Here is a 15,079-nt window from a genome sequence, read left to right as displayed (position 1 = left end):
AAGTGAATAATCTCCACTTTAGTGCATATAGTTTCCTCGTGGAGGGAGCTCTGGACTGGAGTATGGTCTCAACAACCTCAGTTGAGAGACCGGAGTCTATGAGACGTGCCCCCTCAGAGGCCACGCCCACAGTCTGTATAACTCCGGGCGGAGATGCAGTATTAGACCGTCCGCCTGAGAGAGAAGGTCCTTCCTGATCGGAATCTCCAATGGAGACCCGTCTAGGAGAGAGACCAGGTCCGAGAACCATACTCGGGCCGGCCAGTACGGGGCTACCAATATGAGACGGGCCCCGTCCCGGCGAACTCTCTCCAGAACTCCCGGGAGCAGAGCAATCAGGGAAAAAGTGTACAGCGGTAGCCTCAGCCACGGCTGTACCATAACATCCAGCCCAAGAGGTGCTGGGTTTGAAATCGAGAACCACTGTGGACAGTGAGTCGTCTCTTGAGACGCAAACAGATCCACTTGGGCTTAGCCGTAGTTCTCCATAAGAACTTCAACTACTCGTGGTGAAGTGGTGAAGTCTCCATTCCCCGGGCCTCGGCCTCTGCCTCGACAGAATGTCTGCTCCCACATTCAGGTACCCCGGGATATAGACTGCTCTGTAGGAACAGCAGTTTCCCTTGGGACCCCAGGAAAATCTGATTCGCCAGTCTATAAAGCGGGCGTGATCTCAGACCCCCTGATGAATTATATATGATGTGTTGTCTATACTGACTAACACATGTTGGTCTCTGAGGTCTGGAAGGAAGTATTTCAATGCCAGAAATACTGCCATCGTTTCCAGGCAATTATGTGCCAAGAGAGACGATGGTCCTGCAATAGACCTTGAGTTGAGCGACCACTCATGATCGCCCCCCAACCCGTGAGGGATGCATCTGTCGTTAGCTTGACGCGACGGCTGAGAGCCCCCAGCACAGGTCCTTGGGATAGGAACCAAGGTTGCTTCCATATGTCTAGAGCACATAAGCAGCGCCGTGTGACTCTGATCATACGAAACGAATTCCCCCTCAGTGAGAATCCCTTGGTTTTAGCCAACAGGTAGGTATACGTTGGACGCTGCTGCCATCGTATGTGTAGTTGAGAAGACCTAACAGTTTCTAAAAACTGGAGAATTGCCCTGACAGTGAGTGACTGGCCTTGCTTTATGTCGTTTATGCGTGGTTATTGAAAAACAAAAAACTTAAGACGGTAGTGAGAATTGATGATATATGAGCCGGAGATATACGGGCTCGCATAGTCAACGAATCCCATACCACGCCCAGACAAGTGGTTCTCTGAGCTGGAGAAAGCACATTTGGAGAAATATTGATGGACTTTTCTTTGTAATATTTATTCTATATTTATTCTATATATCATCACGTTTAGTCTCAGGGCGCTCTGTGCACCCCAACCATATTCTCATGTGAGCGAGAACAACATCTCGATGTTGAACCGCCATTTGCTCTGATTGAGCTCTCTTTTCAAGAATCAACCAATCGTATGTGTATTTTTTTGTGTAGTATTCACTAAGAATGCGGATCAGAGGGAGACGAGAGCCCTGCATACGCAAGGGCAGATTAAAATGGTGTCAAAGCCGCATCTACACATTTGGTTAAGGTGCGGGGTGACAGTGCTAGGCCGAAGGGAAGAACCCGATATTGGAATGTTTCATCCCCCGAAAGCAAACCTCAGGAACTTCCAGTGATGCGGAAGGATTGATACATAGAAGTATGCGTCTTTCAGATCTATCGTCACAAACCAGTCCTCGGACCTGATTTGTGACACAATATGTTTTATTGTCAGCATTTTGAACTTGAGCTTTGCTACTGTTCGAATTAACTGATGTAGATCTAAAAACGGACGCAATCCTCCGTCTTTCTTTGGCACAATGAAATAGCGGCTGTAAAACCCAGACTCCCTGCTGGGAGGAGGGACCCTTTCTATAGCCTCCTTTCGCAAGAGTGTCTCTACTTCTTGTGCCATTACCAGAGCCTGCTCAGGGTTCACCACAGAGGATAGAACCCCGTTGTGTGCAGGACCCACTGAGATACCTTTGACAGACTTTTCTCACTCTGACAAAAAGTCTACTAAGGGTACCAGCCTCTCGAGACTGGCCTCTGGTAGTGTGTATGCAGCCAGCACAGTGCCCTGAAGCGGAGCCCCGGCAGGGAACAACTGACATGGCTGCAGAGGAAGCGCGCCACCCTCGGGTGACATGCAGGGAACCACTGCACCCCAACACTGCGGTGGGATTGGCAGAGCGCCCCCTGAGGGCACCGAAGACAGACGGAAAGAGAGGTGAACGCCATCTAACTCCGGAGAGGACCACCCTCAGGATTTTTTTTTTTTTTAGGGACCAGCCTCCAGACTGGCTCCTGATATCATTTAAGCAGCCAGCACAATGCCCTGAATCGGCGCACCGGCAGGGAACAATTGACTGGGCTACCATGAAGAGCGCAAGCCACCCTTGGGTGACTCGCTGGGAACTACTGCGCCCCCGGCGTTGCGGCGGGGTCAGCAGAGCGCCCCTTGGGGACACCAAAAAAGGCAGATAGCTACCATATAATTGAGGATTAGCGCCATCTGACTGTTTGGAGAGAAAAACTAATCAGGGAACCAGCCTCTCGAGGCTGGGCCCTAATATGTATTGTGCAGCCAGCACACCGGCAGGGAACAACTGGCTTGGCTGCCAAAGAGAATGCGAGCCACCCTCAAGTGACTCGTGAGGGATTACTGTTTTATACTGGATTAGTGTTTTCATTTTTAAACACTTGCAGTCTGTATAATTCATAAACACAACTTCATTCATTATAAATCTCTCCAACAGTGTGTAATGTTAGCTTTAGCCATGGAGCACTATCAAACTCATTCATAACCAAATGTAAACATTCCAAATAAATACCTGTACTTACGCAATTAGACATGCTGCATGACGAACACTCTGTAAAGATCCATTTTGAGGGTTATATTAGCTGTGTGAACTTTGTTTATGTTGTTTAAGGCAAGCGCGAGCTCTTGGGCATGGAGCACGTGATTTAAAGGGCCCACACACCCTGAATCGGCTCATTTATAATGATGCCTCAAAATAGGCAGTTAAAAAAATTGAATTAAAAAAAATCTATGGGGTATTTTGAGCTGAAACTTCACAGACACATTCAGGGGACACCTTAGACTTATATTACATATTTTTAAAAAAAGTTCTAGGGCACCTTTAAGAATGAATAGTAAAATGTTGTGTTTCATGCTGTCATGTGGGATAGTAAAGAGAGAACATAATTCGGAAATGCTGTACCAAAATGACTTATGTTTTTTACGTCTCTGTTTTCAAGTCCAACTCAATTCTCAGGTCAGTTGTTCACAAGTCCAAGTCAAGTCGGAAGTTTTTTTTTTTTTTTTTTGCGACTTAGACTTGAGTTTCCATCTCTGCTGTGTGGTAATGTCTGTCTTTATTTGCACACTTATTTTTGCCAAACCTCTTCATTCAGTGCATGGAACATGTTCATTATTTTTTTGCAATTTTAAGTAAATAATGACAGAAGTTTCTTTTTTGGCTGAACTTTTAGAATGTTTAAATGTTTAGATGTTTAAATGAGATCCATTTTCTCATCAGGTCAAGGCCTTCTTGCAGTCTATGGATGGGATCGTATTGGAGACCTATGGCAGCGGTAACGCTCCTGACAACGACACAGAGCTGCTGGATGAGATTCGTAAAGCGTCGGAGAGAGGACTCATCATGATCAACTGCACTCAGTGCCTCCAGGGTACGGTCACAACCTCATACGCCACTGGCCAGGTATGGGACTTTGCTAAAAGGCATAATATGAACGATTTTTGGACTAAAATATTGTAGTGATTTTGTACAGTTATTTAATTAATTTATGGGTGAAACATATGAATATTATAAATCATAAAGCTTTATGATTAATGATTAATACATATATCGACCCAAGAGGGAATTATGCACATATATGTGAATCAATTACAACGAATTATAATCAATTACGTATATGATCAGTTCTAGCTTAATAGTTGTCTATCCCAGTTTGTCCAGCAAACTTTTAGTTTCACAGACTATTAAAAAAAGGAAGGTTATTCTCTGGCCACGAGAATAAACATCTATTCTAGCATTAAAGCGTAAAGAAATGGTGCCGGATCGAAAAACGTTAAAGTGACCTGGGTTTTAGTGAATGAGCAAAAGAACAAAAAGCATGGATATATAATGTGTTTAATATATGAAAACTACTACTACAGAGGTTATTCATCTAAATACAGGAAATTAATACTTGCATATAGGTTCAAGTCAGTGTGCAGTAGTTCGGAGAGTTTCAGTGCGCTTGGCTTGGAGTGATTGGTCCTTTCCGAGAGGGTTTCCTCAGGCGGGGTTTTCAAACGAGGTTTAACTGGCGAAGTAAAATAACCGGAAAAGAAAGAAGAGAACGGCTTGACAAAAGCAAAGCTTGTGCCAAGAAGATGGTCCTCCCGATGCCGAATAGCACGTGATGGGAGCGCAGTCGCCTGAGACGTCCGGGAGAGACATGCACGAGAGAGGGCGATGGATGATTCAGAGGCAAAACGAGAGATAAAGGAAAAGTTGTGTGTTGTTGCTTTTATGGAAAACCAAGCCAACACACCTCCTTGGTTGGAAAGGCCAATAGATGCGTGGCAATGTTGGCGGGCAAAGCTTTTCTTTGTCTTGTCTTGTGGCTCAATTTGCATAATATATGATATGTTAGATCAGGGTACATTTTCCTTCACAGTACCATTAAAAATAGAACAGTGCATTTACGTGACAAACATCTCTGAATGAGGTGTAAAGGAGAGTTTTACATAGAACACCAAGCTTGTTATGTAAGAAAAGCATATAAAAGAAGTTATGGTTTACAGACAATAGTATCATTAGAAATTACACTAGCACAACTACAATCCCAGCTAAGCTTATACAGTGGGAATAACTATATGCAATTTGACATACAACGGCGGTTACATTTAGGCATAATTACACATACAGTCTTCAATGCATGTTTGTGTGTGCGGTGTGTGTTGGAATGTTGATCTGGCACTTAGTCCACATGAGGGGCCCTTTGATGTCTATTTAACCTCAGCGGGTCCACAAAAGTGCCAAAGGGCCCGTCTTTCTTAGACCGGCCGGTGCCGATCCAAGATTTATATAGCCCGTTCAGGAGGCTAAAAGCATTCTGAAAATTCCAAAGTTTATTGACTGTTCTGATACTTGTACATATGCTACAATATCCAAAACACACTAGAATAATGTTACATATTTTATATACATGTGTACTTGAATTATCCCAAATATTTCCAACAATGTTCAAATCCAAAGAAAATCAGATATTTTAACCAGTGTAATGGTCTGTGTCACTGAGTCGCCTGTCAACGACATCAACTGTTTGGATACTTTTTAAACGACAGAAAGCTACTTGTTATATAGCTCAGCATGTTTTCTTGATTTACTGCAAGTATAACATGTTTGATACTTGCGGTAAATCAAGAAAAGTATATACAGTGCGTTCCAAATTATTATGCAAGAGACAAATCATAAGATTTCTGTACAAAAAACATTCAGATTCTAGTTTTTCTAAGAAAATGTTTGTTCGTTTATTTATCCATGTCTTTTTCGATAACTGGTATCAACCTCAGACAAAATAATTTGCCAGGTCTATGGAAACCCTACTCAGAGGTCGTTCCACATTATTAAGCAAGTCACAGTTCTCATGCAATATGGGGAGGAAGAAAGATCTTTTTGAAGATGAAAAGCATGAAATGGTGCAGTGTTGTGCAAAAGGCATGAAAAACAACTAATATTGTGTGAAACTGAATGTAGATTATCGAATTATCATAAGTTTTTTGAATGATTTAGACTACAGCAGAACTCGGTCAGATAAAGGCTTATTGAGGAAAGTTCCTGTCAAAAACATTAATTGTATTAAAAGGGCAGCTATAAAAAAAGCCAGTGTTGAGCAGCAAACAGGTATTTGAAGCTGCTGGTGTCTCTGGAGTCTCAAGAAGCTCTCCATGCTGGCTCCACGTTCCAACAAGACTGCGACGTCAGCAAGGAGCTGGTGGGTGATGATTTGGGCTGGAATACTGGGAAGTGAGATGGAGGGTATTAAAATGACTTTTGCAAGATATGTGGAGTTCATAACTGGCCATTTTCAGCTATGGTATAAAAAGGAGGATAGTGCATAGTACAATGAACTATTGTACAATGCACTATGCACTATCCCATGCTGCAAAAAAAAACACCACAGCAATAAAACTGTTTGAAAATGTATTTCTACACCCACTGTAAATGTTTCTCTTTGTTAGGTTTGGTTAGTGGTGTCTAAAATGCATCTTTAAGCACAACTGCCAGCCTGCATGGTGAGGTTCTCAAGACTCCAGAGACACCAGCAGCTTCAAATACCTGTTTGCTGCTCAACACTGGCTTTTTTTATAGCTGCCCTTTTAATACAATACATTTTTTTGACAGGAACTTTCATTAATAAGCCTTTATCTGACCGAGTTCTGCTGTGCTTTATATCACTCACAAATCTTATGATAATTCGATAATCTCCATTCAGTTTCACACAATATTAGTTGTTTTCATGCCTTTTGCACAACACTGCACCATTTCATGCTTTTTATCTTCAGAAAGATCTTTCTTCCTCCCCATATTGCATGAGAACTGTGACTTGCTTAATAATGTGGAGCAACCTCTAAGTAGGGTTTCCATAGATCTGGCCAATTATTTTGTCTGAGATTGATACCAGTTATCGAAAAAGACATGGATAAATAGACAAACAAACATTTTCTTAGAAAAACTAAAATCTGAATGTTTATTGTACAGAAATCTTACTGATATGTCAATTGCATAATAATTTGGAACGCAGTGTACATGCCTCTGAAACAAGAGACAGGCAAATATAACATGCCTCTGAAACAATGCTAGCATAGCCACAGTAACAGTAATACAGCATTTTCTTCATCGTATAATGTACCGTAAAATTATTTTCATGCCATTTAGCAACGCAAGTCATCCAGCTTTTATTAATATGATAGCCTATTCTAATATTGATCTGTCTTACTGCAGTGTTCAACAAGTGTCTCATACCTGCCACAGAGTGAACACACAGAGTAACATTAACATAACTCTCAACACACTCAAATGTATTTTAGTATGATTGTTTTGACCAAGTAAAACATTACCCTAATTAAATTAAATTTTAATTTGTCAAGTAAAGTTACCTGTATGATTAGTAAGTCAGAACTTGCATCTATTTCATTAGAATGAAATACAATAATGTTAATTTAAGTGATCAAATAGAACTGTACCAAAGTTCGGGGAAGAAGGAGGCGAAAATGTAACTTAATTTTAATCATACCTTTTAATATATTGCTTTCCATCGGTTTTCCAAACCCCATGATTCCACGCTCATTCACTGCCTCATCAAGCTACGCCTTTGTTTTTAATAAGTGATCTCTAGCAGCGAAAATTACACATTGTGCCTTTAAAGGCCTTATGTAGGGGAATTCCAGCAGTGTGTAATTTAATATTCCCTCTCAGGCTCTGAGTGATGCCGGTTTGGTCGCTGGGTTTGATATGACCACAGAAGCTGCTCTTTCAAAACTCTCCTATGTGCTGGGAAAACAAGACCTCACTCCAGATGAGAAGAAGGAGGTATGGAAAATGTCTATTAAAAAATACATTTAAACCATATTTGGTTCAATAACATACCTGTTACGACCACCAGCTGGAGTGCCCTTGAGGGCCACTAGGAGGCACTCCACTCCATCACAGACTGTTACCATCCCATCTACATTCCCCAGCATCATTTGCCCTGTATCAGCACTGATCATCTGCAGCTGTTTCTCATTAGTTTGTTAGCCATGTCTATAAAAAGCCTGGTTCATGCACTTAAGCCGAGTTCAGACTGCACGATGTTCAAAGTAGTCAAGTCACTGTTCTTTTCACACTGCATGACTATCTTGGCCAGCATTCAGTCGCTGCTGTGTTCAAACTGCACGATGGATCGGCGACAGAAGGTTTCACACTGCATGACTTTACTATAGGAAGAATTGCCGACAACTCTGTCTGGCACGCAAACTACGTTTTACAATCAAACTCACGCGAGATGTGACAAGGAAACAACGCGATATCACGCGTGCAAGACCGGAGTTCTCACGTGAGACTGAGATGAAATGTCAAACAGACACGGGTGCTCCTTCCAAATTTCCACTAATTTTTCTTCCATTTCTTGGGTCTAAATAGACCGAGAAGAAGCCTTTTTTTTTTAAACGAAGCCATGCTTGCTGATGTTGTGGTCTATAACTCCTCCCCGAACTCCCCGCTGCTCTGTATCTTGCTCTCTCATTGGCTGTCGGTCATCGCCGATGTAGTTTTCAGTCAGAACACTTTTCACACTGCAGGATTTTGAATCGCCGACAGGTCCAGATATTTAGCATGCCAAATATCTCACGGGCGTCGGCGACTTGTCAGCGATTCTCTCAGATCGCGTCTTTGCTCATTCACACTGTGTGATTGTCACTCACGTGAACGAGCACCGATTTGCCTGTAGGCTTGTTCGACTTGATGCAGCGCCGCACAGACCGATCGGCGGCTGACTTGAAGCAGTGCATGCCGGTAAGAAATGTTGTCCGACTTGAGACAGCGCTGACGTCATGTGACTGATGTATGGCTTCAAAGTACCGCGAGAGCGATTCGAGATTAGCCGCCTGAGGCAGACAGTGCAGTTTCTCAAGAGGAGCTGCACGAGTGCTGATGACGACACTGCTGTTTCACGATTGGCCGGATTCACCGCATGACACGTGACGCAATCACGTGTGTTTCGTGTTTATTGTCATGCCTTCAACTCCACTAATGCTCAAAAATCTGTTTTTATGACAGTTAAAGCTCTTTTCATGTAGTCGCAATGTTGTATTGTGTCATGTTTATCAAAATAAAAAGGATAAAAAAACGTAGACCCCACTACATTGTTATTTAAATAATATATGCTTATGTTGAACTTTATTCTTGTAAAAACAGACGCTGTAAGCAGTACATAAAGTTTTGAATGAAAAGGTCTCCGAAACATCAGTGTATTAGTCAAATATTGCATTTATTTCACTTCAGCTGTGATAAAGTATGCAAACGCAGCGTGAGCGTCACTACGGGAAGCAGAAAGTGTCCGACTTCACGTTTCCGTTTTCAGCTCCTCCCTGCCTGCACGCGGCTAATCTCGCCGATCGGTTACATCCAGCCGCAGCCGATGTTGAACACACCTTGTGATTTCGGGCATTGTCGGCGATTTCTCAAAACCTGTCGGCGAGCCAAAATTGGGGCTAAATCGTGCAGTCTGAACTCGGCTTTACTCTTTACAAAGCATTGTAAGTTTTATGTTACACTGCAACTCTAAGCCCTGGAATCCTTGTTTCCCTTGTCTTGGTTTTGATCTAATGCCTGTTTGCCTTGATTTTGCCTTTTTTCTGGATTCCCGGTCAACCAGGGGGGTATTCCAGAAAGCAGGTTATGTGACATACCTGGGTATGTTTAAGAGTAAGTAAGCGGATAACCTCAACTTTCAGTTCCAAAAACGGAGGTAACTTTTAGGGTATGTAAGTACCAAAGCAACTTGCTCTCCGGAGCAGGTTATGTTAAAGGGTTAGTTAGCTTAAGAGGAATTTAGATGTGTGTTATATTATCAATATGGTTATATTAATGTATCTAAATTTGTTATATAGTTACAGTTATATACACAATGTTATATTATACATTATATAACTGTTTATTCAATTCTAATATATGAATGTATTTTATTGTCATCTCACACATGGATCTGCTTTTTATCCTTTATAACAGGACACTTTCTATGCTATAATTTCTATAATAAAATACATATCATATATGTGATATCTTATTTAATAATTAGCATCAAACAATATTAAGAATAAAAAATTATTGCATAACCACCCAATAGGTGGTGATGTGCACCAAGTAGGTTATGTAAATCGCCATTAAATAAAAGAAGAAGAATGAAGTAGAATGGCGCGCTTTTTCTTAGCGTCTGTTTCCATGGTGAATCATCGATTCGTCGCTCTGTTGAGAATGTCTTGTGTGTTAACCGGGAACATACTCTGGGTTGGCTGAACTTACTCCCGGACGCATTTTTGGAACCAGCATACCTCGAGTAAGCAAGTTTTGGGTTAATCAACCGAGAGTTCAGGGTATATGTGACAGTAAGTTAACCCTGCTTTCTGGAATACACCCCTGTTGTCTATTTGGATTGTTTACCCCTGTGTATGAGCTCTCGCATGTTTATTGGATTTCGTCTTTGGATTTTCCCTTTCATTAAATACTGTGTTTGGATCCTCATTCTGTGTCATCATGCAGTTCTTGACACCATTCAGAAGTTTGGAGTTAGTAATAAATCTTGTATCACGGTTTCTACATAATACTAAGCAGCAGAACTGTTTTTAACACTGATAATAATAATAATAATAATAATAATAATAAATGTTTCTTAAGCAGCAAATCAGCATCAGACTGGAGCTTTGCCATCACAGTTATTTTATATTAAACAATTATTTTAAATTTATTTTTTAAATAATATAATATTTAATAATATAATAATATTTCACAGTGTTACTGTTTTACTTTTTTTTTTTCTAAACCAATTTAAATGCAGTCTTGGTGAGCGTGCAACTTTTTTACTTTCTTTAATAACTTCTTTAAATTGTATTAACCCCAAACTTTTAATGTTGTATGATGAAAAAAAAAAAATGTTTTCAATATATTTTTTAAGCTAATAAGGTCACACTGGTGGAGTCACGCTGCATGGCATTTTACAACCTGAACTGACTTTGCTGTGTATAGGTGTATTTCTTGTTGTTGTTGATATTTTAAGAGATTGTCCTTGATAGAGTATTATTTTCTTTTTTTTTTCTTTTTTGCATGTTACTTGTACCACATGAATTTGAGTTTTTCAAAAAACAATAAGCAGTAAATTGGTTTTATTAATAATGAAATTTGTAAAAGATAATAATTTTGTAATAATTATTACTCATTTTAAATAACTTAATCAAACATGTTATTTGTTCATAAGATGCTGAGTCGTGATCTGCGTGGTGAGATGACCGCTGACCTGGACGGAGCAAAGCTTTCTCTCCGCGACAGTCGCTTTATTCAGGTCTTGGCCAAGTCCCTCAATGTTAGCTGTAACGAGGTAATGTAACATGCACTTTTTCTGTTTCTACCTTTGTTTTGCACTTAAAACAAACAGGGGTGTGTGATAAATGAACAAAAATAAAAAGAAATAAATGAAATGCCAATTTTTCCTTTTCATTGAATAAATGTGAGAATTTGACACAAAACATCATGCATACGTCTAATAAAAAATGCATGTATAAAAGTCCATTTAAAATCAATTTAAATTTGCCACTGCTGTGAACTTCCCACTACACAGAATATGAAGAATATTTTTTTTGGAGTCAGCTGTCCATGACAGTCCTAACCAGCCAAGTTACAAAAGCACAGCTAAATATTGTCCAATTACTGTTATCAGCAAAATGCCCCATTCACAAATCCTCCCCTGTGGCCTCATGGGATAGTAAAGTGTAAAATATGATGATGTGATGAAGCATTCACAGGAGCTTGACGCCATACGGGATGCACTAACTCCCACTCTGGTCTGCGGTGCTGCTAAGATCGGAGACACTGACACTTTAGAGGCCATAAGGGAAATGGTAAGATATTGATACCTCTTTGGACACCCATTTTTGAAGATTAACACTACCTGTAAAAAGTAGATTCAAATTAATGCAGCCTATTCCAAACTTTTTACAGTTTGCAATAGTGTATGCCTGCAATTTTTTTGTTATTGAATATTTTTTATTATAATACAAATGGTCCAGGAGCATGCAAACAGGTCAGCTGTGCTGGTTTAAATGCAGTCTAGCAAATCAAGATACTGGTTATGATTCATATCTTTCTATACAGGGCTCTGACTTGAACACGGCAGACTATGATGGCCGCTCTCCTCTCCACGTCGCTGCATGTGAGGGGCATCTGAATGTGGTGGAGTATCTGCTAAATGAAGGGGCCGATGTGGATGCCATAGATCGCTTTGGTCATACACCACTTCACAATGCTAAACACTTCAGGTAGTACTGGTTTAAGTGTCCAAATGCTTTTTGGGTCCACAAAAAGTAATTGGCATAATTTCAAAGCTTTGACTCAACTATTTGCTACGTAATTTAAACAGACAGTCTTTAAGGCGATCTAGACCACTGGAAACCATCAATGAGTCACAGCAAGTCTGTTCTGATGCAACTCGCCATATAATCATTCATAGCTAGTGCTGCATTTACTCATACTCATTTCAAAACAATAGCTTTGCACCAATTCAGAGACAAAAAGAAGGATGCATTAGTAGGCCGCATTCAAAGGAGCCTTCATATTGAGATTGCCTTCGTCACACTGTTGAAACATTTGACCTTCGAAAGATGCAGCCTCTGAATTGGGACACAGCTAATATGACTTTCTTTCTTCCATAAAACACAAAAGGTGACTTGTAAGGTGAGGTCAATTAAATACATGTGACTCTATATGTCATTTTTCTATGTCTGTAGGCATGACGATGTTGCAGAATTGCTAAGGAGGAATCAAGGACATTTTTCCCAGGAGGACATGGTTGATGCTGGAAGCAGGTCTCATTTGCATACACACATATACAGAATACAGAAAAAATAATTTGATGTCTTCAATGACATTTTATTCTTATAACTGTATGAATGGAGATACAAGAGATTATTTGATGCATTCAGTGTTGCATTGGCTATAAAGAAGATGCTTCCTGTAAACCAGGAGTGTCCAAACTTTGTCCTGGAGGGCCACTGTCCTGCAGAGTTTAGCTTTAACTTGCCTCAACACACCTGCCTGAATGTTTCTAGAATGCCAAGTGAGATCTTAGCTGTGTTTTACCCTCATTCACTATTCCCTACATTACTCCACTAATATATAATGTATTTGAAGCAGAGAACGAAAACGAGTCAGCGAAGGGAAGGGAGACATGGCAATTCATCCGGCATGACCCTCACAGTGAATTATGAGTACATCATAATTAATTCCTAATTCCTTACATTTATATAGATTTACATTACATTTTTTATATATATTTTCTGGGCACTCAAAGCACTTTACATATTGAAGGGGGAATCTCCTCAACCACCACCAATGTGCAGCATCCACCTGGATGATGCGACGGCAGCCATATTGCGCCAGTATGCCCACCACACACCAGCTGATTGGTAGAGAGGAGACAGAGTGATGAAGCCAATCAGTGTATAGGGATGATTAGGAGGCCATGATGGACAGAGGCCAATGGGCAAGTATGGCCAGGATGTCGGGGTTACACCCCTACTCTTTTCGAAGGACATCCTGGGATTTTTATGACCACAGAGAGTCAGGACCTCGGTTTAACGTCTCATCCGAAGGACGGTGCTTTTTGTCAGTACAGTGTCCCCATCACTATACTGGGGCATTAGGACCCACACAGACCACAGGGTGAGCACCCCCTGCTGGCCTCACTAACACCTCTTCCAGCAGCAATCTAGTTTTCCCAGGAGGTCTCCCATCCAGGTACTAACCAGGCTCATCCCTGCTTAGCTTCAGTGGGCAACCAGTCTTGGGCTACAGGGTGATATGGCTGCTGCACAGTGAATTATGAGTACATTAGTTGTACACTCGTTATTGCGGTGCATTGTGGGATTGAAGGAGTGCACTCGATAACATCCACTGTGGTTTCGGAGACCACTACAAACAGCTGTCCCCTCAAATAGTGTCTTATTTAAGGGTATAGGGGACAATTTCAGTCACAGCCCTTGATTATCTGGTTTAGGTGTCTTTGATTGGGGTTGGAGCTAAACTTTGCAGGACAGTGGCCCTCCAGGAGCAGGATTGTAAACTTTTATTAATGGGATTTTCTCACATTTTGCCACTAGACGTGAGGAGGATGAGTTCCTAAAACAGGCGTCTCAGTACCAAACTCAGGTAGGTAACAAAGTCTAATATATATATATATATATATATATATATATATATATATATATATATATATATATATATATATATTATATACACATATACACACACACACACACACTATATTGCCAAAAGTATTGGGTCACCCCTCCAAATCATTGAATTCAGGTGTTCCAGTCACTTTCATGGCCACAGGTGTATAAAATCAAGCACTAGGCATTACAGACTGCATCTACAAACATTTGTGAAAGAATGGGTCGCTCTCAGGAGCTCAGTGAATTCAAGCTTGGTACCGTGATAGGTTTCCACCTGTGCAATAAGTCCATTTGTGAAATTTCCTCACTACTAAATATTCCACGGTCAACTGTTAGTGTTATTATAACAAAGTGGAAGCAATTGGGAACAACAGCAGCAACTCAGCCACAAAATGTTAGGCCATGTAAAATCACAGAGCGGGGTCAGCGCATGCTGAGGCTCACAGTACGCAGAAGTCACCAAATTTCTGTAGAGTCAAGTAGCTACAGATCTTTCGTGTGTCCTTCAGGATTAGCTCAAGAACAGTGCGTAGAGATCTTCATGCAATGGGTTTCCATGGCCGAGCAGCTGATCCAAGCCTTACATCCCCAAATTCCTAAGAGAAGTTTAAATTCAGCACACATTTGACAATAAAGAATTTTCAAGAGAATACATTATGATATACACATTGGAAATTAAAGATAAACACCTTTTACACAAATTTTAAACTGGTGTGCTGTTAACTGACCTGGCTATATATAGCCTAGATTTTATGATATAATCAGTCACCATGGATTCCAAAAGAAAAACGTGTGGAAAGCGTGGCCTGCGCCACTTTCTCCGTCCTTTTTCACAAGCGCTTGTGCTCCCGTCTGTTGTTGCTATGCAACCATCACCTGCTTTCCACGATGACGAGGAAGTTTCGGCAAAGGATTAATTGATTTCAATAGCTCTTGCAGTAGCTTTACTACTAGATATATTTATAGAGATGAGATATAAAAAGCACCCTGTACAGCTATGATCTGCTGTTTGTCTGAGCTTTCAATGTTT

The 15,079-nt window shown here is 40.8% G+C and overlaps 1 protein-coding gene across 1 annotated transcript in view; it reads left to right on the top strand.

Annotated features, from left to right (window-relative positions):
* LOC125256981 (60 kDa lysophospholipase-like) overlaps positions 1-12,860 on the top strand; it is a 44,286-nt gene extending 31,426 nt beyond the window's left edge. Inside the window, exons 9-14 of the mRNA XM_048173360.1 lie at positions 3,593-3,775; positions 7,544-7,657; positions 11,079-11,198; positions 11,623-11,718; positions 11,972-12,135; positions 12,604-12,860. Coding sequence (XP_048029317.1) covers positions 3,593-3,775; positions 7,544-7,657; positions 11,079-11,198; positions 11,623-11,718; positions 11,972-12,135; positions 12,604-12,724 — 798 coding nt within the window. The 3' untranslated portion in view covers positions 12,725-12,860. The remainder of the gene's footprint in view (positions 1-3,592; positions 3,776-7,543; positions 7,658-11,078; positions 11,199-11,622; positions 11,719-11,971; positions 12,136-12,603) is intronic.
* The last annotated feature ends 2,219 nt before the right edge of the window (positions 12,861-15,079 follow it).

Source organism: Megalobrama amblycephala, linkage group LG21 (assembly GCF_018812025.1).
Source record: "Megalobrama amblycephala isolate DHTTF-2021 linkage group LG21, ASM1881202v1, whole genome shotgun sequence".
Taxonomy (NCBI): domain Eukaryota; kingdom Metazoa; phylum Chordata; class Actinopteri; order Cypriniformes; family Xenocyprididae; genus Megalobrama; species Megalobrama amblycephala.
Note: the sequence above shows the minus strand (reverse complement) of the source record. Positions and strands in the feature narration are given on the sequence as shown.